General features: G+C 38.9%; 3 protein-coding genes across 4 annotated transcripts; 1 reads left to right on the top strand and 2 right to left on the bottom strand.

Moving 5' to 3' along the window:
* Positions 1-377: 377 nt before the first annotated feature.
* LOC134804674 (uncharacterized) lies at positions 378-11,923 on the top strand. 2 transcript variants are annotated; one of them, XM_063777791.1, is made up of 2 exons: positions 378-536; positions 10,498-11,923. In XM_063777791.1, the coding sequence occupies exons 1-2, from the start codon at positions 525-527 to the stop codon at positions 11,791-11,793; spliced, it is 1,308 nt and encodes a 435-aa protein (XP_063633861.1). In that variant the 5' UTR covers positions 378-524; the 3' UTR covers positions 11,794-11,923. The 2 variants fall into 2 exon arrangements, with proteins under 2 accessions (XP_063633861.1, XP_063633860.1); XM_063777790.1 differs by lacking the exon at positions 378-536 and adding an exon at positions 6,881-7,312.
* Positions 11,924-12,541: 618 nt separating this feature from the next.
* LOC134804675 (insulin-related peptide 2-like) lies at positions 12,542-17,343 on the bottom strand. The gene is made up of 3 exons (XM_063777793.1): positions 17,169-17,343; positions 14,205-14,376; positions 12,542-12,731 (listed from the first exon to the last, which is right to left on the bottom strand). Exons 2-3 carry the CDS (start codon positions 14,374-14,376, stop codon positions 12,589-12,591), a joined length of 315 nt encoding a protein of 104 aa, XP_063633863.1. The 5' UTR covers positions 17,169-17,343; the 3' UTR covers positions 12,542-12,588.
* A 1,359-nt stretch (positions 17,344-18,702) lies between these two features.
* LOC134804632 (uncharacterized) lies at positions 18,703-20,260 on the bottom strand. The gene is made up of 3 exons (XM_063777739.1): positions 20,150-20,260; positions 19,782-19,879; positions 18,703-19,074 (listed from the first exon to the last, which is right to left on the bottom strand). Exons 1-3 carry the CDS (start codon positions 20,165-20,167, stop codon positions 18,819-18,821), a joined length of 372 nt encoding a protein of 123 aa, XP_063633809.1. The 5' UTR covers positions 20,168-20,260; the 3' UTR covers positions 18,703-18,818.
* Positions 20,261-24,153: the final 3,893 nt, after the last annotated feature.

The raw sequence follows: 24,153 nt of genomic DNA, 5'->3' as shown, positions 1-24,153 counted from the left end.
AGGTAGGTACTTGTATTAGGTAAAGCTTAGTTTATAAAGATTATTTTTAATCTATATTTTTTTGGGATTTCGATATTGTGTTAGATTTTAGTCCGTGTGTAAGGATTTTATGATTAGGTAGTAAGTATTAAAAAAAGCACACATACACACAAGTAGTAGGTAGTGGTAGGTACCTACTACTAGTTTTACCATACCATAGGAGGCAGTTTGTGTAAGTACCTAACGACTCTATAAAAGTCTAAATTCTATGGCTAAGCTTATAGTATGTTATGTATAGTGTTTGCTTGTATGTTCTTGCACTTGCTATTGCCGATAAACCAATGTTATGTCAACTAAACAGCCTATCGGGCTAAGTATGTTGTGTATATGTATATAAGTACCACGAATTTCAAGAACTGAACTTAATACTTTTCTGAATATAGGTTTTTGTGTTCATACGTGGTTCCATTTATACCATTCATTTCAAGAATAAAAAGTGTATCTATGCGAGTGCTCGATTACAATAGTAATTGGACCCTGATGGGATGCAGGTGCAGGTAAATAAACCTTTACTAGTTAAATAATTAATGTTTAATTGAAATTACGAAGTACAGAATTTACTCTAAGCTGTCTGATACTCGTAAGTAGGTTATTTACTAGTAACGGCTGCTAGCCTAGTCGGTAGTGACCCTGCCTACGATGCAGAATGTCCCGGGTTCGAATCCTACTAAGGCCATTTCTTTGTGTGTTTATCGCATAAGTATATATTTGTTCCTGAGTTATAGATGTTTGCTAGGTGTAGGTAATTAAGTATTTATCTATCTCTATTAAAATTATTTACCCCTGTGGGCCCTGTAATACGAGCAAATAATTAAAATATACAGGGTGTTTAGTTAGGGGTGAATATACCCCGATATAGCGAAAAAAAAATTAGCTATTTCATACATTTTGGCTGTCTGGGGCCCGTCTCAAAAGCTTGTAACTTATTGTATTACAAGTGGAAGTCCCTTTCTAACAAAAGCTGTCAAAAAGTGTATTACCGTAGTTACCTTGCTTGGTGCTTGGGTTAAGGTACCTGAAGAGCGAGCGGCTCCCAAAGAGAAGCTCCCTGGTGCCAGTGTGGATGGGGAGGAGTTTACTCTGGTGTCAAGAAAGAAGGAGGCGCGCTTAGCGCCTCATAAGACTCGGTGTGGTACCGCCGAACTTGTAGTTCATTCTGGCTTGCGGGTTGCTACACCGAGTATGTGTCGCGCCTGCATTACACCGCCATGGCTGTTGAAGTGGTGGAGTATGTACCTACACCAGAAGACCGGCTATACGTTGAGGATGTTCCAGCTTCGATCATTACGGCGTGCACTTCAACTCGTTAGTGGTGCGCGTGCCGCGGCCGCTGCAGGGGACCGTCTGCGCCGACTTCTGGCTGGGTGTCGTGTTTCGGAGGTTCCGGGGCAAACTGCCGAATCCGACACAAGACCAGACGATTCAACGGAGCCACGCCGTTTTGTCGCCTAAATAGTGTTTAGTTTTTTTAAGTTTATAAAAATGCATATATACTAGGTATGTTAGTCTGTAAGGTATTTGTAATATTGTTGGCCTTGTTGCCTGATTTAAAATGTTAAATAAATAAATAAAATAAATTACAAGTTACAAGCTTTTGAGAAACGGGCCCCTGGCCTGGACATTTTCCATGGGAGAGTAATTTTTGAAGTGAAAACGTGAAAACTTCTTTAGCGGCGCTGTGCACTTTATGTGATGGGGAAAAAATGTTAAACTCGTAACAGGTACGTGACCGTAAGACGTAAGACGTGACGTCACGTGTGACGGACACTGTTACAATGAGTTTTTCTTTATTGATTTGAATGCCATCTAGTGCATGGGGGGTGGGGCAGAAGTAGGGGAGGCTGGGTACGGTGGAAACAGAAATTCTTAGCTAATGGTCAGAGACCAGGGTGGGGCAACTGCCCCACCTTGCCCCACCGTGGGTACGCCTATGATCTAGTGAGTTTCCCTCAAACTGGTATTAATATAACTCTAGTAGTCACAGTGATGTGCTTATGGGTTTCAAGTAATGCGACGAAATAACGCTAGTTGGCGTTAACCTCAATTATACATAGTGCTGCAGACATTCATTGAGTTTTCACTTCTGCCGGCACTCCCGGAGTGCAGCCCGTTGTTTTTTTTTATATGTAACACCATTTTCAACGTCATATTATACACAATCAATTACGCACTTGACTGACGCCATATTAAAATGCACGACTCTTGTCATTCGACACCCATGACTCTACTGTCCTACATGTAAAGCATTAGGTATGTATGCCACAGGCGACCAGTAAGCAATTACGTATGTCATTTTCTCTAGTTAGGGTACGGTTGCGCAATGACGTTACTTGGTGTATTTATAACAGGTGCTTATCTCGACGCCTGGAGCTATGACCACCATCATCCAAGCTGTAACTGTAATAACCTCGTAAAAGAAATTCGAGTTTTGAACTCTATGTAGAAATAAAAGAAAGTTCCAAATTCAAAAGCGTAAAAATTGGCTTGAGTCTTACGAGCTTGTTGCAAAGGTGTAAGGTCCACTAATGGTCATGTTATAAGAGTGTTAGTATTAGTACTTACAACCACAGTAAGTAACTAGGTATATGTAACATGCACACTTTTATTAACATTATATATAGTAAATAAATGTTATCAGTCAGTGTCCAGACAGTTATACTAGTTTAAAACCTTAATGCACAGAAATTGCTATTATTCCTAAATTTCCTACGAAAACTGAGAATCAAGATGAATCCAGACCAGGACCAATAATAACCTCGTAAGTCCCCGTGTACTTGTACAAGTACAAATTAAATTCGAGTTTTGAACTCATATAGAAATAAAAGATAGTTCCAAATTTAAGTTGCCAAAATTGCCCTGGGTCTTACGTGGATAAACCGGGTTCTTAAAAGGCGCTAAGGTATATGGTGATTGTTTGGTTCACTAAATGCTAATTAGGCCTAGGTGTAGGTACTTGTATTTTTTAGGGTTCTGTACCAGAAAGGTGCCAATAGGTACCCTATAACTTAAGCCTCCGGCGATAAAATGTGGCTAACATTCCAGAATTGTTGGTTAAATTTCAAATAAAAAGAACCTGATTGCACTTGAAGTATAAGGAGCCTTATATGATGTAAAGCCACAAATATTCTCCGTCTCTCCGTATACCTATTCCTTGTGATAATACGGCATAGGTTGTATAATAATATTCTATTTTCTAAGGTGTTTTATATTTAAATCTATGACATAAGGTTAATGTAGGTACTTAATCAAAATAAATGTAGTGTTAGTTACCCTAGACCTAGAGGCGTCCGTCTCCGGGCCACGCTTGTTATGTGTTCATTCCACGAATTAATAAACTGGGTTCGTTCACACTGTTTCATCCATTTGAAAGATATATTTCAATGGCATACTGGTGGTTTACTTATTAAACGAAGAAAATGTTACTCAAATGTTACTTAAATTAGGAAACATAATAGCAGCTATACTTATACTGTAGTTTGACGAAAAATAAATCTGTAGGTATGCTCTGTCGTGTACACTTATCTATTAGCATTAATTTGTTTTGTCGATTTCTATTATGCGAGTGATTCTGACTTTTGATAATAGCGCACTTGTATGTTCGAGGAATTCACTTATTATATTTCTAGAAGCGGTGATGGCTCTTCGCAGAGCGGCAGAAGTATGGGCAGAAGCAGGAGCTGCGTGCGGTCAGTTCGAGTTTTAGTTATTATATCTGATTCCAATTGAATACTGATCTGTCAGTGTTAAAGGTGACATTTATTCAAACAAAAACGTCACTTTTGACACTTACAGATCATTATTGTATCGGAATCAGTTATAATAACTAAAACTCGAATTGACCCGGGAGACGATACGCTGATAGACCGCAGGAAAGCTCGCATCGGTGTCAACCTTCATAAATGCATGCTCGCGATCGAACTAGCATTACGTAATACTCGTACCTACTTATCGCATTATCACGTTCGTCATGTGTTTGTAAACTTGGCAGTAAAAATGCATACGAGTACCTATACATATCCCCATTAGCTCGATACTTGGCGTAGCACTCGACATGAAAAATTCGTATAGTCCGACTCTATGCACACGAACGTCACATGACTTTTTACGCAAGTGACTGTATTGACGTTATGTTAATAGTTGTAAAGCCACACTCAAAAACTGATTAGTTAAACATAAAACATAACAATAGATATGTGCAGCCTTGTTAGGGAAGCGCGTCGTGTCTATTTGTTTCCGTTTGACCGTTAGCGTTCTAACAAATACGCAGCGGGAGCAAAAAGTTTTCAGTTTCTATTGTCGATGTTTCTAGCTCCGATATACTTTTAAGAGCCAACGGGAGTGGTCATTTCTCCATACAAACGTACTCCTCGTTTTCCTCCGTGGTTTTTGAAGCTAGAGCAACGATTTTTTCAACACAGATTAATATTGTCAATATCTGTGTCGGACCGTTTTGCTTTTTTTGATATTTTTCTTTTTTAAGGCGCTAGAGCCCTTCAAAAATGGCCAAAATGGCCTAATTGACTATGCCGCAATGAGAGGCGTGGCATTCAAAACTGATATCAATTAGCCAAAAAAGCAAAACGGTCCGACACAGATAATTACATAATCATTTAGATTTCCAAATTTGGTTACGATTGGTTAAGTTTTGGAGGAGGAAACAGAGGAGTATGAAACCTCGATTTTTGAGATTTTTACGCAGGATTTTTCGCCTTGTCCTTATCGCACTACTTTTAGGTACCGCTTCCGTTAGCGAGACGGGTATATTTACCTAAAATATTTAAAACTCAGCTCCTGTTTCGTCTTAATGAATACCAATTGCGACTGGGAAACTGGAATAAGTAAACTAATGGCATTCGTCTCTAGTATCTAATCTAATATTGCAATGGCAGGTTTATTAATTTAAGCGGATGGATGGAAAAATTCTGGAAATTATCTCCATCCCAGTGATGTCATTGCATAGAAGGCTAAAATTAAATGTTCTTTAGGAAGTTGTGTCTATTTCAGTTCAGTTATATAGATACCTATATCAAAGAATGTGTAACGTTAAAAGTTATGTTGTCGATTTAGTTTAAACTGTGAAGTCCTTATTTAATAAATATTTAAAAAAGACTTTCATTAAGTGTATGGATATTAAGAATTTTCCAATAACGCACGTCAAGTTGACCAGGGTGGTATAAAACGCTGTCTAGTTACGTTTAATAATTAAAAATTAAATTGTCAATCAATCGATCGTTTGGTTGAGCATCTTTTGACTCAAAACGGTACCTACAGGGTTTATGTGGAAAACTCTACATGTCCCCAAGTACTTACCTACTTTTACTTTTTTCATGTCGCACTTTTTTTGTTTGCATATTTCTTAAAATTAGGCTTTGTTTATAAAAAGAAACTAAAATAGTTTTTTCTCAAACATGCAATGAAATATTGATGTTATGTTCCTTATAATAGGCTGCGAAGTATGACGTTTCAGGTGCGGCTAGGACAAAAGGTCGTTAATGGAATTTCATACACATCTTGCAGGCCTAGCAAGGCCGGCAAAGTCCTCTTTTTTAATTTTCATTTCACAGATATTTGTGACACAGCATCGTGGCATTCATCCATAAAAAAAAACTAGAGGCAGTATTTGCTTTATGGTTCGTAATGACACTCTGCCACTACGCCTATAAAAAAAAAAAAAACAAAAAACAATGTTTGCTATACTTTGCAGTTTTATTTGTATAAAATCAACATGAACTTAATAAATAATACATTCAATAATTTTATAATTTTAAATTATAAATTTAACTACACAAATAAAAACATTTAAAATATTTCATCTAAACGTTAGCGGTAAAAAGGTCTACTCAAACACGCGTGGTTATATTTTTTTAATTGTTATGGAGGTAAAGTTGAAAAATATTCATTCTGTTTTATTAGATTTATGGTGCGTTGTTGATTTTTTGCCTTTAATATGAGTTCCGACGAAATAATGAAATTAATATTGTAATCGTAGGTGTTGGAATTGGCAGCGTAAGCAGAATTGATTTTAATAACTTGCTGCCTCTGCCGCCAAGTCAAAGACGAAGTATGTATATGGTTGCTTATGGCAATTTTATTATTTGAGAAACTAAGAAAAATGGCTTACAGTTTATTAGAAACAGTTTTGTGGCATATTTTAAATGAATGTAACTACAAACTCGTCAACACTGTGGAAATTATACTTATTTACTCCATGCATAAAGCAACGATGTATGTGAAACATGATATCAACATGAAAGACTATGTAAACTTATGTGACAAAAACGACAGTCAGACGGATACAAGGCGAAAAAATCAAAGATACATGAAAATATACGGGTAGTAAAAATACACGACTCGTGTAAAACATACGCGTGATAATGATATAGGTACGTGTTGGTTATATTTTGGGTGTAGTTTACACTTAGTTTTTTCTATAAATAAAACTTGGGTTTCGTGGATTTTTTATTTTATTTATTTCATTGCATGTTTGAGAAAAGCACTATACATACCTCGGCGGGAAATGGGGTTGCCCGCGCTCAGACCGATCTGGCCTCGCTTCGCTCGGCCGTCTATATGTCTTCGGCCGGCAACCCCTTTCGTCCCGGCCTCTGTAGTAATGTACTATTACAGTACATATGGTCCTATTTTCCCGCACTAGTGCGTTAAATAGCACTTTTCGTGCGATGTCAAAAGTTTAAAGGGCCATATGTACTGTAAAACGTTGTACGATACACGTGCGAATAGGTAATTCGCAACTCGTGTCGATTTAAAACACTCCCTTCCTCTTTTCCGCACTTGTATCGTAAATAACTATTCTGAACAAGTCTAGCGCAATAATTGTGTGTAAAATATTAGGTGGTTGAATAAAGTTATTTCTAATGGCATCCTCACACAGTATGTCTTACTTACCTTTTGCTTGAATATGGCACATAAGCATAACTTTTAGCCTAACAAAAATGTCATCATGGTCTAGTTTTTAAAAGGATCGTACTTTTAGGAATCGAGAAGTACCTACCTATTGTGTTGGTACTTGGTACTGTTTTCCCAGAGCGCGCGAGCGTTTCCTTTGCATCCTGCGGGCGAGTAGCTCGCGCCGCCGGCGGGGTGCCGGCGAAAGTGATTGCCAAAGCGCGCCCCACCGGCCGCCTCATGGGGTAGGCTCGATCGTATATATACCGATTCTCAAGGTAAACCAATAGAGTAAAAACAGTTCCGGCGCCTTAGCTAGAGGAACGGCCATCCCCGCCCCATCATGCAAGGGATCTGGAGCCAAGTGGTCAGTGATATTTTAACCTAAATCAGGATATCTAATTTACTAATTTGATTTTCTTCCGGTGCATAATGGTGATAACTGATATCAATAAATAGTGAACTGCCTACCAAAAGACTTAGGTATCCGAATTCTTGCAGTGATTAGTTTTAGAAGTGATAAAATTCTTATTAATTAGGTACTTACTTAACTCTGAATCAAAACATTATTATTTTTATTTATATTTATGGGACCAAGTAGCAAAGCGTAATTACATAGTTGTACAGAAAATTTCGAGTAAAATCTATTAAGTAAATGCATAATTGGTTTTGCTGTTTTAATATCGAAATACGTATTTGAACACGAGTTTAAATATACATTGAACAACCATGTTTCCCAGTATTTAAATAAACGTTCATGTATTGGATTTTACTATATTTATCGTACACGAATATTTGGAAAATGGTGTTGTTTTAGACCTATGGGCCTATTTGTTTTAATCCGAATACTTTTAAGGATGACTCACGTTAGACCGGGCCGTGTCCGGGCCGGAGCTTCCGGCGCTTACTTTTCTATGATATGACAGGCGGTCACGTGATGCTTTCCATACAAAATGATGCATCGGAAGCTCTGGCCCGGACACGGCCCGGTCTAACGAGAGTCATCGTTTATCCTCACTTAAATTAGAAATAAGCGTTTAACACCATTATAAAATAACTACTCACCTATTTGTGTTTAAGATATAAATATGTCGAGGTCTTAAAGATTTTTAAATATTCCGAATACCCCCATGGGTCCAATAGCTTAGGTAAATATCATAAATAAATTATTACTTTTGTATTGTTATTTGTATAAATACTCTGCTTACTTAATTCTCATTCACTTGTAAATGCAAACAAACAGGTACTTCGTTTCAATTAGTTTTAATTAATTATAGGACAAGTCTCCTGTTACATGATGGTACCTACATACAAACTACACAATAAGTATATAATCATCATGAAGCTTTGAAAATAGATATATTTTACGGTACTTCTAAAGCTAAATACATTTCGTTTACGTTTTACATTCGATGATGATATATTAATCAACCACGGTACCTAGGCTTAAATGTTTATCAGTAACAAATATATTAACATATATTATGTAGGTACCTAGGTATTATAATTAAACTTTATTAAACTCTACAGCTAAATGCACCTAGTTTCAATATTTGTTGAGTGTTAATAAACTGCACTATTTAAATACGAGTACGATTTCACGAATACCTGCACCATGTTAACAAGTAAACGGTTCTCGGGACTTTCGTCCCTTTTAGTGTGTATATCGTGATCAATGTAAGTACCTACAACATATAGTTGTCTCATGGAAGGCAATGACAATGATCCCGATAGTTGTCTAAGAAACGTACAATAGTTTGTTTTTTATCGGCACATAAATATGAAGTCTCATCCGACGATTGTTTATATGACGGTTAGGGAAATCGATCTAAAAGATATCAGCACCTCGCGTCTTGGAAGTCTGTCCCTATATTTGGAGAGTGAACCACTCCGATAATCATACCGATTGCGTGCATTGCATAACGATATCGTATTCTTCCGCTGATTCTTGTTGGGTCACGAACCACGACCTCGTTTCACTGACCATTTAATTATACATAATAACATGTATTTAGTGAATTCACTCTCACGCGCTTATTAAGTACTTAATAGTTTTGTGTTCCACGATTTCCACTGAAATTCGTAACAAACTGGAAGCTCCGCGTTAATTCCGGAACGTGGCGGTTGTTATTTGACTTTAGAGGACCGGCTACTTATGTTTATGGTGATAATAACTTTCTAAAGGCACATGCAAAAGAACTACGTTTTCGTAATGTGTCGTTCCTATTTAGGGCGTGTGATCCTTATTAAGGAAGCAATAAAAGGTGCGTGGGCTCTCGGCGCAGGACGCGGGCGGCGCGGCGGGCGCCCGATGTCGCCGGTCACCGCTCTTGCGCAACTCTTGCATAATGCGATCGTGAGCCATGTTATTAGTCCCGAGCCCGAGTGCCAACTGCGTTAATGAAACGGGTGGACTTTCTCTGGGATGTTAACTGAATCACCTAGAAAAGCTGATTTTGACTTTTTAGGTCATGCGAAGGTCATTTTTTTAAATATCACCTACGTATTTGTTTGCATCTTGGATATTTCAGTACTTTTACAAAGCATTTAGATGTAATAAGAGCTTTAAAGAATTGATAACATAGGCACGCAGGTACCCTAGTAGGTATGTTATAAATTTGACATTATACTAAACATACATAGGTAGGTGTCATAGGTACAGTCAGCGTCAAATCGGCAAAAACGGCTACTTAAATAAATCGTAACTTATACTTTTCTTACCACGGATTTCTTCCGATATGTTTGGCCACTTTGGCCGTCACTACCTGATGATGACTGTTTGATGCTGACTGTACCTAATGCTCAAAATACCGTTGGTAAAAATATGTCAGATAGTAAGTACCTAGTTTCCAGGCCCATATAAGTAAACTGCGTAGGTAGGTCGTCGTGCTAGCATACCTTACGTTACGAGAAAGTACTGCTTTAAGTTAACATATTTCTCTAACATATTTAGTACTTCCTATTACCGGCTCCGGCTTGCCAGACCACTCGATTGAACTATAAAACGGGTCTCACGTTCTGCACTTTCCTCTTACATCTGATTCAAATGGCTTACATAATAATTATCTTAAGATGCAAACTGTGTATTATTACGTACTGTGTATTATTACGTACGAGTGAAAATATGAGCTATTTGTTGTTACCAAGTGGTTTGAACAACTCTGAGGGCCATTTCATTCATTAAATTATGTAAATTAGCTCTAACAACGATTAAGTTTGAAGCAGTCGGCCGAAGATGGTTGCGCTCATGGACGTCGTTGCTCATCACTTTATAAATACTCACTCGTGTCGTGTGTATGAAAGCTATTAAAGTGCATCCATCATATTCATATCCGCGCACAGATTAACCGCGTTATATCACTTATTTATTATAGTGGTCAGGATAAAAAATACAAGTTGTGTTCATTAAACTTTTGTTTAAACATCTTTGAGTTAACAGCTACGCGACATTATAAAACTCTAGCATTGCTCTGCGAAATAATTATACATAGTCTTTGTGTCTTAATTATTAATAAATAAACATATCTATAATGTGGATGTAATTTGTTTCAGATTACCTTAGCGGTAATTCTGCAAGTCGCTCTAGTAACGGGAAAGGCGTTAATACAACAAAATCAACAAGCACAGCAGCAGTTGGAGCCGAAAGATCAAAATGTCCAGGCAGCACAGAAACGCATCGGGTACGACTATCCCGCGCCTCCTAGCGATCTAGTGAATCCTTACCAGGAGCACGGGGATCTAGGCCACGGCTTGATCGAGCACGATCACCACGATCACCACGATCACCACGATCACCACGACGACCAAGACGACCACGACCACCACGACCATCACGATCACCACGAGCACCACGAGCACCACGACATTCACGACATTCATGACCACCACGAAGAGCACCACGTTGAAGAACACCACGAAGAACATCACGACCATCATGACCATCACGATCCAGGATATTGGAAAAAGAAATTAATCTGGAAGCCAGGATGGAAGAAAATATGGAAACCGGCAAAGAAACAAATATGGAAACCATCATGGAAAAAGATTTGGAAACCCATTTGGGTACCGACCAAAATTCCGGTATGGAAGGAAATCAAAGTACCGGACTGGAAAAAAATCTACAAACCTGAATGGAAGCCCATAAAGGTGCCCGCATGGAAGGAAGTGAAAGTACCGGACTGGAAAAAAATTACCGTTCCTGTATATAAAGACATAGTCGTGCCAGGATGGAAGGAAATACAAGTACCCGCATGGAAAAAGATTTGGGTACCGGAATGGGTAAAAGTTGGTGTTCCCGGGGAGAAATACCTAGGCAAGGATCACGATGGATGGGAATACACATCACATGATTTGTGGAAAAAGAAACTTGTTTGGAAACCAGTATGGAAGAAGTACTGGAAGCCGGGTAAGAAGCAGATCTGGATACCAGACAAGAAATTGGTATGGAAAGACGAGTGGAAGCAAATCTGGAAAACAGAAAAGAAACAAATCTGGATCGATGACAAGAAATTAGTTTGGAAAGAAGCCTGGCAACAGATATGGAAGCCATCGAAGAAACTCATATGGGTGCCTGACAAGAAATTGGAATGGAAGGAAGCTTGGAAACAGATTTGGATTCCGGACTGGAAGCAAATATGGGTTCCGGGAGTGAAGAAGATCTGGAGGCCAGTGTGGATATCTGAGTGGTTCCCGTCTCCGGACCACCACGAGCACCATCACGAATCCCACGGGTGGGACAGGAGCGACAACAACACCGCCGCCAGTCAGAAGTCGGTGGCCGTGCAGCCGGCGCCCCAGCAGCCCGCGCCCAAACCGCCGCAACAGTCCACGTGGCAGTTTCCCAAATAATCTAATATTAAGAACCCATTGAGATTGTTTATTGTTGTACATATAGGTCAGAATCGTGAGAGTCTGAATGTTGTGTAAACAGTCTCCTTGTGATCAGGGAGGCGTGTCTTGTTTTCTTACTCAAGACTGTGTTGAATATTGGGGCGAGACTTCTCCAGAGTAACAGGGAATCGCACCGCACTGCACTTATAGGTAAATTATTTTGATTTATTGACTATGTTATAATATGTAACATATCTTCTGATTATAACATATAAGTGCAAAGCGAAAATGTGGTGCGATGCGATTGTTAGTATTTTGCAGGCGGACTGACTCTATGTAAGATGTTGGTCGTTACTGAGGCAAGCTTTAACTCGTCATTAAACAGTCATTGTAAGTAATAGGTACTCGTAAGTTACCATACAAATAAGTCTGAGTAGTGCGCATAGGTGCTGTAATTGTAATTAGGCTTTTCTAGTTCATGGCTGGGACTAGATAGGCTTACCTGCCCACTGATGCATGTGTTTTGTTGTTTCGTACTGTTAAGTTTTATTTTATAATTAATTTGTTATAAATATAGCGAAACCAATGATTTACAACAATTGTTTCTGTCTTAAAAGTTCTCCGTGGATATTTATACCTAGGTAAGGTACTGGCATTATTTTTTAGAATTCGTACAAAGATAATGCATTTCTGACACTCGACCAATAGCCTACATCAAAAATAATTTCGTATAGAATCGTTTGATGAAAATATAGAACAACCAGCAGACTAATAATTTAAATTTAATGACTTAAAGAGGTACAATAGCAAAATTCAGCAATGGTTGAGCAGTTCGGTGACATGACAGGGCTTCAGGCAACAGGCCTCGACGAGGTTCGACGACGCGAGCCGCGCCCCGGCGGTACGTCGCGCCCGAAACGCGAAGCGTTCTGGTATCTCTGGCAAAAACTTTGAATCTGCAAATATAGATAAGTATTTCATAAATAAAGGTACTTACAGTACAAACTTTGTTGTGGCAAATCAAGTTAGAGAACTTATGCTAAAAGACTTGCAGATGGCTAGGTTATGTTAGGTCATGGTCAAATCAGATGGTAATTAAAAGAAGTATTCTAAAGGAAAGACAGCTCAAATTTTATAGAAGATGTAATTCAATAAGTAATAATAATACAGTTTCATGATATCTATGTAGATCTAAATTAAGAACCAAGGTACCTACTGCTTGAAAGATAAGTTTACATTATTGACTACCTATGAACTAAACAAACGGAACGAGAACGCGACAGAATGAATTCTTAATAGAGTTGTACTTGAACAGTTTATAAAGTTGTGACATTGAACAATTTGTATGGCAAGTACGAGCAAGAGAAAAGGAAATCTTCATATTACAAACTGGTCACTTTGTGTGGATATTTCCTTAAAAAGTTAAGTAAAAGTCTTCATTGGTATTTTGGTCATATTGCATGGTCTAATAAAACATGGTCTCCTCTTTCCAGAGTGACACGGGCCTACGTCACAATAACATTGTCACTTTATTTCAACATAACATGTTAAATGGGTATATTATACCTATGGTTAATAAGTTAAAATATTTCTTTATAATTTTATAGTTTTCATTTATATGTATTTTATCTTAAATTTTACAATAATATGTCATTTTTAATTATTCGTTAGCAATATCTTCCGGATCACGAAATAAATTTCAGACGTTCGGGTAATTCTGTTTACACTACTGGCAACACAGGATAGCGCTGTCACATTTGACAATTCGGATCTAGATAACTTCATGCCCTGACCGTCATCCTTGTCGAACGCGTGTTAATTGTTATTTCCTTCTCGCTCAGTGTCAGCAGTCGCAGTGTTTTCCAAACTTTTCACGTCGTAAGCTTGGTAATTAATGTGTAACTGTGAATTAGTTTTTCAAACGTTTGTCTTGCATAGATAAATAAAGTTTGATTTAATACATTAGATTTGTTTTATTTTACTATGTTTCTACATGAATAACTTAAAATTAATGCCGTTAAAATAATTTTCACCGTTGGTTAAAATTCTCCCACATTTTAAAGTTTGAGAACCTGTAAACAGCATGATGACGTAGGCCCGTGTCAGTTAGGTCATACGCGAATCTCGGAAGAGAGTACCAGGCGGAGTATATTATTATACCATGGTCATATTGTACTGCACGTACGTTCATACACGTCACCTTAAGATGTGTCCAGATCTAGCAAGTACGACCGGGCCGCGCCTGGACCTAGGCTTCCGACATGTCATTTACTATGACGGCTGATCGGTGATTACGTTGGTGCTTTCCATAGAAAACCAGAGTGACTACCAACTAGCGTGTCATCCTTTAGATAGCGAAACTCGTGCAAGGCTTGCACAGAATAACAGATCTGAACGCATCTTTAGATTGAGTACCCATATTGCCATACCTCCTATCGGTAACGATGAAAGGCTGGACTCAACGGCTTCGGCAGGGAAGGGATCTATGCCGTAACAGTACATTGAATGTGCCTTGGCCAGTTCTCTGCCGCAAAGGACGGTCTGCTCCGCAGAAGCCTGCGAGGCAGCTGCCCCCAGCAGCAGGAACACCACTACCCACATCTGGAAAAACCAGTTTCATTATTAGCCCTCGCAGGTTGTACTCACCCTAGGGCCACGGATCGGCGAGCACGCTCTGTGGTGACGCTGATCGCCATACATTTGTTTTAACGGTTAAAATATAACCTATGTATGGCGGTCGGCGTCAGCGTGGAGCGTAAGTACACGCTCAGAGCGTGCGTTTCGTGGTCGAAGACAACGGTTTTATTTACTCTGTTGGATATATTTTAAACAAAATTAAGTTAAAAGCCAATAAGTAGATTACGAGTATATCGATGCCAACGATTGTTTAGGAGACAAACAAAAGTATATCCGTTGACGTGTAATACATATATCGTTAACTTTGCTTCAGCTTCGCTAAATTGCCAATCAGTGGGAAAGGCAAGTTCCATGTAACGTCAATGTGATTGCTATCTATACAAAATTAGTATCGTCGTGAAGAACGCTATATTTTGGAAATCGTATTGTGATCTAAAAAAGCGGTAACATTTTTCAAAAACTCCGCTCTCTGAACCCACGACACGACACCTTAAAAACCCGCCCCCGCTGGCTATCGCCCGGGGCTAAGTCTCCCCTGCCCTCCCCGCGTCACTCTCCACTATTTCCATTAAAATAATCTGATTGCATTCGACAACATACAAAATTCGACAACATCCCCCATGCATTGACGGAACATATCTGTTATTAATGTAAGAGAAATATAGTTTAGTTTGAAGCACAGACCAACCCGTTTTCTGTGATTTGAAGTTTCAAATTAAATTAAATCACAGGTCTTCTCACAAGCACAGGAGAGGGAGGGTATTAAATAAAATTTGAAATTAATATTAAATAACGTCACTAAAGTAAAGTGTAGGTAAATTTTTTGAGGTAAGTAGGTAAACCTACAAGTAAATATCTACATACACCTACTTCGGAAAACTAATAGGTACTTAGATGGTTTTTGTATTATTACGGACGGTAGTCATATTTTAGTGGTAGGTACAGTGGGCCCCGACAATCAATGTACCTACATAGTTATGTAGTATTTTGATTATTTTATATTGGACTACTGTAAAGTGTCTATTAAATTTTGCAGCCGAGTGTATCTTTCGCCGATGACCGCAAACTTGATCCTCTTGCGTGCGCGCAACGTGACCACACACGACTTAGAATCTTAGAGCGGTTTCGCACTACGTCCGATCCGAATCCGATCCGAACCCGTGAAAATATGGTCCGTAGTAGCCGTAGAACTATTTCTATGGTAAGTTACGCACCGCACACGTTCAATGACGGAAAGAAATCGGATGACGGAGATCGGATCTAGTGCGTAACTTACCATAGAAATAGTTCTACGGCTACTACGGACCATATTTTCACGGGTTCGGATCGGATTCGTATCGGATGTAGTGCGAAACCGCTCTTAGGTTTCAGTTGGTAGATACCTAATCGTGGTACCTATGAACATTGATATTAGGGGGCTGTCCATAAATTACATCATCGATTTTTGACTATTTTTGAACCCCCTCCCCCCACTAAAATCATCCAAAAATCATGCTTCGAATGACCCCGTTTCCTCCTACGTCATGCTGCCATCATCCGATGTCCAGACTCCCCCCCCCCCCTAATTTGAAATGACGTGATTTATGAATAGCCCCTAGGTATATGAAGAGGGATGCCTACGGTGTTTGATGTATCAATAAGTAATTAAAAGATGACTGGGACTATGCCCCTGGCAACTTTAGGTTTTAATATTGGACAATGTTGTACTTATATATTTTGTGCAATAAAAAATCATACAAGGATGACTGGTAATAAAGTAGACGTCCGAGTACCTACTCCACTTGTCATCTCTGAATGTACTCATCGTAAGTCATCACAGTCAATAGAGGTGGCAGCATCAGGGCATGTCGAGCACTAGGACCTTAATTGTGGTTACAAACTAACCAGATTTTTTTTAATGGTACTTACGAGTAAAAAAATTACTTCCTGGTAACTGGTACACATATTATTACATCTTAAAATGGTAGGTACCTAACTACAGGCAATGATAGAGTAAAATACATTGACGTATATCTCAGGACTGGCCTTACGGGCAATAAGAATGGGGCATGAATGGGGCCAGTACAGCGGTGTGACACCGCTACAACGCGGTTGGTTGATGAGTTCGCATCACGCGCGCGATTGGTCGCAATCTGGTCGCAATTAGTTGCCTTAGACTGCCCGATTGGCTCGAATTCGTGAGTGACACCGCTAAGTAGCATTTTTAGTGCACGTAAGGCCCATCCTGAGATATACGCCACCGTGTTAGGTATCGCCTCGTCACCGTGATGGGTCAAACAGAAAACTGTGTTCGCGTCTCTCCTGTAGACATACACAAGAGTTAAGATAAAAAAGTCTAAGAGAAAAATGTACAGTTCGCGCGAACACGCTAGTTTTCTCTCCTGTGGGCAATAGTTAACAGCTTGTGGGCATGTAAGTAATGAATTTATCATAGTTCTCTAAATAAAAGGAGGACCTTTTCACGTGGATAAGGGTTAAATAAGAAAATTAACCTTTATAGCCCTTAACTCTTGTGTATGTCTACAGGAAAGACGCGAACACAGTGTTCTGTTAGACCCTGTTAGGTACCCCACTTCACCGTGTTTAGGTATCGCGTAAAATTTTGTAGGCACTAAACTTTTTATTAAACCTATGTAAAAACTGTTTAGCGCTGATCGAATAAAGGATACAAAATTACAAATAATTAGAAACGAAATCTGAGATATGTATCGGTATTTTGTAATAATAAATCATAAATATTGATTAATAACACTCACCACAGCCTAAACCGCTGCGCCGCGGTCTACAATCAGACCGAGACGCTGCGGAGCTACCTTTTATACCCTTATCTGGGGGGTTATTTTCATGACACCTTATCTATTAAAATACACACTGACCACTTAGACAGACTCAGTACATACACGTGGACCTATTTTTAGCCCTCCCTGGAGTCGAGACGCGGACATACATAAATTTGCACAAATGCAGATCAAACTATTACTTTTGCTATCTCCGGTATACTTATACGTACTTAGTTGCAACTTTGAGCGGTCATAGTACCTACTTTATGTACTTAGGTATACCATCGTTACCTACACATGATGCAGATTCCTTGAGTATACTGTATCTATGTCTGGCGAGTTTAGAAGTTGACATATTGGCTTTTGAAATAAATTTGCTACTTCACCAACTTTCCTAATATTGACCGGGGCGCAATTGTTGTTTATTGACAGTTCCTGGCATCACCCCCCATATAGGATAGTTACAACCGAAAATAGTACATACCTACCTTATACATTGCGTTGCCAGTCGGGAACGAAACCAATATTTCGTCGATAGAGTCATGATGAATCCAGAGCGTACTCGTAGATAAAAGAAAGGTACTACTTACTTGCATATAACTTTCTAACTAATACCTACCTATACGTCCCTGTTAAAAATATATTTTTGTTACCGGTCGGTTCGCTGATTTTATGTTTATAGTTATTTAAATTTTATAACAAACTTGAATTTTGATCCATGCTATTACTAGGATTTAAAATACAAAGTAGCGTGTTTATACCAAACATATTGGTAGGCACAGTAGGTAAGTGCCCCAAATTAAGTACCCACTGTTAGGAGTGTTAGGGCACTGACTGGGCCTAATATATTTGGTGTGTGAATATATTCCTTACTATCCTTAGGCAGGAAATTGAAAAACGGTCGATTCAAGAAAATCTAATATTTTTTATTGACTTATATATAATCTTATCAGGTACCTACCTACATATAATAAGGATCCCTACATAATCTTAAACAAACACTTTTAATTTGACAAACCATTCGCTATTAATGTTTCGCAATTTTCGCTTTGCAATAAATAACAAACTTACAAATAAAAATAAGTTATTATAGCTACATCCTTAACAAACGTGTACAGTCAGCGTCATATAGTAGGTATCATCCAAAGTATTCAAATAGTTTGGTACACCATATTATTTGTATGGCCTACCGAACTATTTGAATACTTTGGATGCTACCTACTATACGACGCTGACTGTACCTACCTTAGAGTCTGTGCGGAAAGAGAAGGGTCGATAAGGAAAGTAGGGAACCCATACATTCTACGACTCTTCTCTTTCCGCACAGACTATACCTACTCTTAAGTGTAAATAATATATTTTAAGTTATTTGTACGATTGCTGATTTTGAGTATCAGAAGCCCTTTTTGTGGTGCAAGTAATTGAAATAATTTCAACAACAAGTCATTATCTGCAATTCTCGCCGCATAATGGGCCTAGCAAGTGGTTGAAATTTAGAATCTTAAGCGTAGCGGAAGACTTAAAAAGCACGGGGTATACCATGGTCACATGTTGCACATAAGATTTTTCACCTCTTTGTTTTGTTGCAGCATTTTTTTTTTGTATGCGAACTATCAGTGGCGTTATTTATTTATTGGTAACATGGGGATGAGTTTTGACGACGTAGGAGCTGACGTCGTGTTTGATCCATCCCGGGGGAGGCTTTGGCACCGGCACCCACTCCTTGACCTCCACGGGCCCCCACATCCGCTTCCACACAGCGACGTAAACCTTCTTCTCTTGCCAAGTTTTCACCCACCGCGGCCGCCACACGAACTTCTTCTTCCAGAAACCGTGGAACGTGGGGTCGTGGTGGGGGTGGTGGTGTACCGACGAACGATCTCTAAAAACAAACAAACATTAGTCCATTATTAAGAATACCCTGCGAGGTATCAGTGAACAATTTCTACAAAGGATGCCTACGAACCAAACATGGTAAAAAGATACGTACCTAATCTGACAGAATCACTTAAAATGACTGGTCACCGAAAACAAGATAAAGATGTGATATACATAATACCTAATAGGCATATACTCGTACTTAATGTATTAATGCATTGACAGCAACAGTAATTGGAGGGCAATTTAGACTGCGGGGTACCTAATTTAAACTAATCGAAATATCTTCCATGTTTCATATTATTAACTAGAGTCACACACAACACATCTTTTTCGCTATCTGGACATAGGGTCCTTGAGCTAGTTTCGTCCATGCTCTAGTTTTCGTCCACTTGACAGATTCGCAAATATTATATTTGATTTTTAATTTTCTAAATGCGAAATATCATTTTTATGTAGACAGATATATTGTTTTGACATTAAAGATTGCAATACGTACAAATTTGTGCACTAATGTAGGTTTATATTCAAATTTCGTCAATGAAGGCGAAATTAGAGTAACAGAGAAAGATGTACGCAATTTGCGAACCTCGATTTTCACGGTTAATAGCCCTGAACGCCGGAGCTACTGGCCATAGCAATGTCGCCGCTCCGTCATTTTCCAAATTAGCGCCTCATTCAGAATGTGCGAATTAAAAAATACACACTTACATGACTGGGTTTACAACAACTGATTTCTCTTCTGTCTTCGCTTCAGTTTCTGATCTCACTTGGCTGTTAAATATTATAAGTAGCACACTGAAAACGATCTGAAAAGGTAATGAACTGAGTTAGTAGGTAACATAAACATGCATAGCACGTAGGATGAAAAACAAATCTTTTTATGATACTCTAAATCCTAAAGTATTTCCTAAGTATGTTAGAAAAGCAAGATACCTAAGATGCTATTTTTAATCGGTCAGTCCTACCAATGAATGATATGCATTTTAAAACTCAATAAAATAAAAATAATAATACTGACGACTTTGAGATTATTTAATTAAATTTGATTTCACTCGGTAATTAAATAATTTAGTTACCATGAATTTACAGCTCATATTGTAATTATTTGAAGTCAAATGTACGTCGGGTACCTTGATACTGAGGTAACATTAAACTATAAAAGGCTTTTATAGGGGAATCGCATTTGTAATAAAAGTCAGGGCAGTTCAAGTTTAACAATCAGGTGCCATGATCACGCATGGCGTAAGTAGGGTGGGAGCTTCGTGACCATCATAAAGAACGACACTTTGCCCACTAACAGTTGTGCACTATATTATAGAACTTACACATTGTTTATTCATAATTGAGAACATATTATCTGAATATTTATCTATTGTTATAATTTCTGGTTCTTTAAATCATTGCCTTTAAGCCAAGAAATTAGAAGGAGGCAAAGATATGGCACGCCTCGTGAAATATGAGACGGAAGAAATAGCCATCGCGCGGGTTTTTACTTATTACCTTTTATCTCAATTACCTACTCTGAAAATATACTCCTGTTTAAACTTTTTAGGGTTCCGTACCCAAAGGGTAAAACGGGACCCTATTACTAAGACTCCGCTGTCCGTCCGTCCGTCCGTCCGACCGCCCGTCTGTCACCAGTCTGTGTATCTCACCTGTCGTCTGTATCTCACGAACCGTGATAGCTAGACAGTTGAAATTTTCACAGATGATGTATTTCTGTTGCCGCTATAACAACAAATACTAAAAAGTACGGAACCCTCGGTGGGCGAGTCCGACTCGCACTTGTCCGGTTTGAAAAACAAACATATGTATATCTTCATAGAACTTCTTATTAAGCCGAAACATTGAGTGAATATTATAATTTATAATTCTCAATTTTTTAACTCTAACATATTTTAGCACTATTTTTATGCAAGTATGTATTACAGAACGCGCCATTGTCTACCTAAACATTTTTTGTTTCTGTTAAAAAATCTACTATAAAATGGAAAACAAGCGAATAGCCACCCGCAGTTGATGTTCCCTCAATAAATACCAAAATACATTAAAATGCGTGATACACTTCCGCAATGTGCGTTCAGCCATACTGAGTACTATCACTATGGTCCTGCCGAGGATGCGTTAAGTTTTCGCGGTTAGGCTTACTGGAGAAGTATAGTAAAAACACGTACGGATTTATGTAACAAAGAAAGCGACCTCTGTATAACACGCAAGGTTGTGTAAGTGCAAGTACAGTACCTACATAATATATCATAAGAATGCAACATCTGTTTCTTTTATGTTTTATGACATAACAACGGTTGATGAGAACATTGAGAATCAAGGACACGTAAAAAGTGCTACGCACCGTCATGTGACAGTTTATCAACATCTGTACTGTAGGTAGGTACAGTCGCCCACACTGTTAACTGTACATCGGTGGACCTTATGCCTTTTGTAATAAGGTCCACTGATGTATAGTCAGGAGTGTTGCTGTGTGTACCTACGACCTACCTATATCTTTCTAGCATATATTGTCCCATTGTACATTTTTTCTATTCGTTTGGCGTTTGTTGATTAACGATTGTCATCTTGGGCCCCCTGGGTCCGCTTCGCATCTAATCCAAAGAACTGGAGTAACTTTTATTTATTTCGTACATAAGTTCCGCAAACTATTATAGCGGCCTCCGAATTGTAATTCTCACGCGCTTACCGCCAGGCTACCAAAGCTCAACCTATATTTTATTGCTGGCGAATAAGAATAAAATAATGTAACGCACTAACGCAGGGTAGCCATAAGGACTATTGACCTAAAATGAACTAGGAGGTTCGGCCGGTGTAGGCGACGGACTAAATATAAATACTGGGCTATGGGATAAAAAACCGGACAATTTTATTTCCGGCAGTAGGTCACTTGCCCTCACAAGATTGGCCCCCACAAAAAGCGACATCTAGGATGACTCAAGGGCAACACCGGTGTAATGGCTCCTCTACACGAATGGCCAACGCCGGCCAATCCAAGGGACGCATTTATGCATTAAATCAGTGGTTCCTAACCTGGGGTAATTACCCCCGTGGGGGTAAAACTGGTATTTTACGGGGGTAACAAGCTAACCTAATATAACAATACAACAAACGTACACGTTTTATTTTTTATTACCATTGGGAGGAGGGGTAAAATCAGGTTCCCTAGTTCGTTATAAGGGTGACCGGACTGAAAAGGTTAGGAACCACTGCATTAAATGGAGCAAGTGATATTGCTATCTCAGTCTACCGCATGGCTGCGTCCCTTGGATTGGCCGGCGTTGGCCATTCGTGTAGAGGAGCCATAAGGGCTGAGGGTAGAGAGGTGTCACTGGACTTTAAAGCCACTCGCCACTTACGTTGAACATCTACCCTTGAGAACGGAGCTCTCGCGAGTCCACTCCACAGCGACCCAAAGTATCCCGTGTCACCCACCTTCGGGTGACAGAACTCCCCAGGAGCACTCGGGTACGTGGGGTCACTACTCTTTGGTCACTACACCCCAACAGCAGATAGTGTCTACCCTCGAGAACGCAGCTCTCGCGACTCCACTGCAACCAACATACATACTACCAGCCGCGCAAATTAGTTAGCTGATTTGTCGATAGATGGCGCTGTACAAAATGTTTAGGGTTCCGTACCCAAAGGTTAAAAACGGGACCCTATTACTAATACTCCGCTGTCCGTCCGTCCGTCCGTCTGTCACCAGGCTGTATCTCATGAACCGTGATAGCTATTAGGCAGTTGAAATTTTCACAGATGATGTATTTCTGTTGCAGCTATAACAACAAATACTAAAAAGTACGGAACCCTCGGTGCGCGAGTTACACGAACTCGCATTTGACCGGTTTGTTTTTTTTTAATTAGATTAATTATTTTGTTTTTGTTCGGAAGTATAAACTTTGTTTTAATTTTTTTTTTCGTCCATCTGGACAGGCTAAAGCTCTAAGCCATACTGCCTTGTCATAAGTAGATTTTTTTTGTCTTTTCAGTAAGTTCAATCCGGTAAACGTCTTCAGTAAATACTATTCATATTAGGTCAATTCCGATATTAATGTCTTCAGTAGTCTTCATTTTTATAATACTTTAAGTAAAAGCGTCTCTTCCAGTGATTTGGTCATATCCATTAAACATCCATTCTCATTCTGTTTCATTCAAATCTGTTTTAGCAATTAGACAAATCCTGTAATATTCTCGTAACAATATTAATATTAGTTTCAATACAAGTACAACACTTAGAACTTAAATTATAAAAACACTATTTATAAATTTACAACATATTTACAGAATTATGTATAAATTTATACAAAGACATATAAGTTGTAGTCTCCTTTAACAAATCTGTTACTGTAGACGGGATTAAATTAGGCGCTCCATAAATATTAAGCAGCTCATCCATTAGCACAAGGCGCTGAATGCCAAAGGACGGGCAATCAAAGATGATGTGATCCAAAGACTGACCTTCTTGCATTTGACAACGATCACAATAAGGAGAGGGAACTATATTTTTACGATGAAGGTGAAAATTTAAACAATAATGACCAATGCGCATTCGAGTAATTGTAGTGTAAAACTTTCTATGTACAAACTTTTTAAATTTGCAGAGCCACGGGGTACTATTAACAGCTTAGAGGATATAACCAACGGAGACGCCATGTCTTAAATTTTCGGTACAAAATAGTCTGCCGTTTTTTGCGGGGGAGGGGCACATCAAATGTATAGGTACGTCATGTCAGATAAATGTCAGTCCATACATATGGTTGACATGTGGTTGACCATTGGCCGCCTATTTTCGACAGAGGGGAACGCCTGTTAATGGCGGCTCCAATTAACAGGAACATCTAACAAAGAATATATATGAGCCTTATTTTCAATTTCTGTACAACAATACCAATGCTTTCCCCAGTTACCAATCATACGCTTTTTAAAATTGGAAATTATATCTGTATATATACGGTAAAGCTATATCCTTCCACTAGTCTTGACAACAAGGGTTTGAATTTCAAACCCTTGTTGTCAAGACTAGTGGAAGGATCAGACATATTAACAATAGTTCTAGCTAGAAAATCTGCGT

Source organism: Cydia splendana, chromosome Z, assembly GCF_910591565.1.
Source record: "Cydia splendana chromosome Z, ilCydSple1.2, whole genome shotgun sequence".
NCBI classification, from domain to species: domain Eukaryota; kingdom Metazoa; phylum Arthropoda; class Insecta; order Lepidoptera; family Tortricidae; genus Cydia; species Cydia splendana.
Note: the sequence above shows the minus strand (reverse complement) of the source record. Positions and strands in the feature narration are given on the sequence as shown.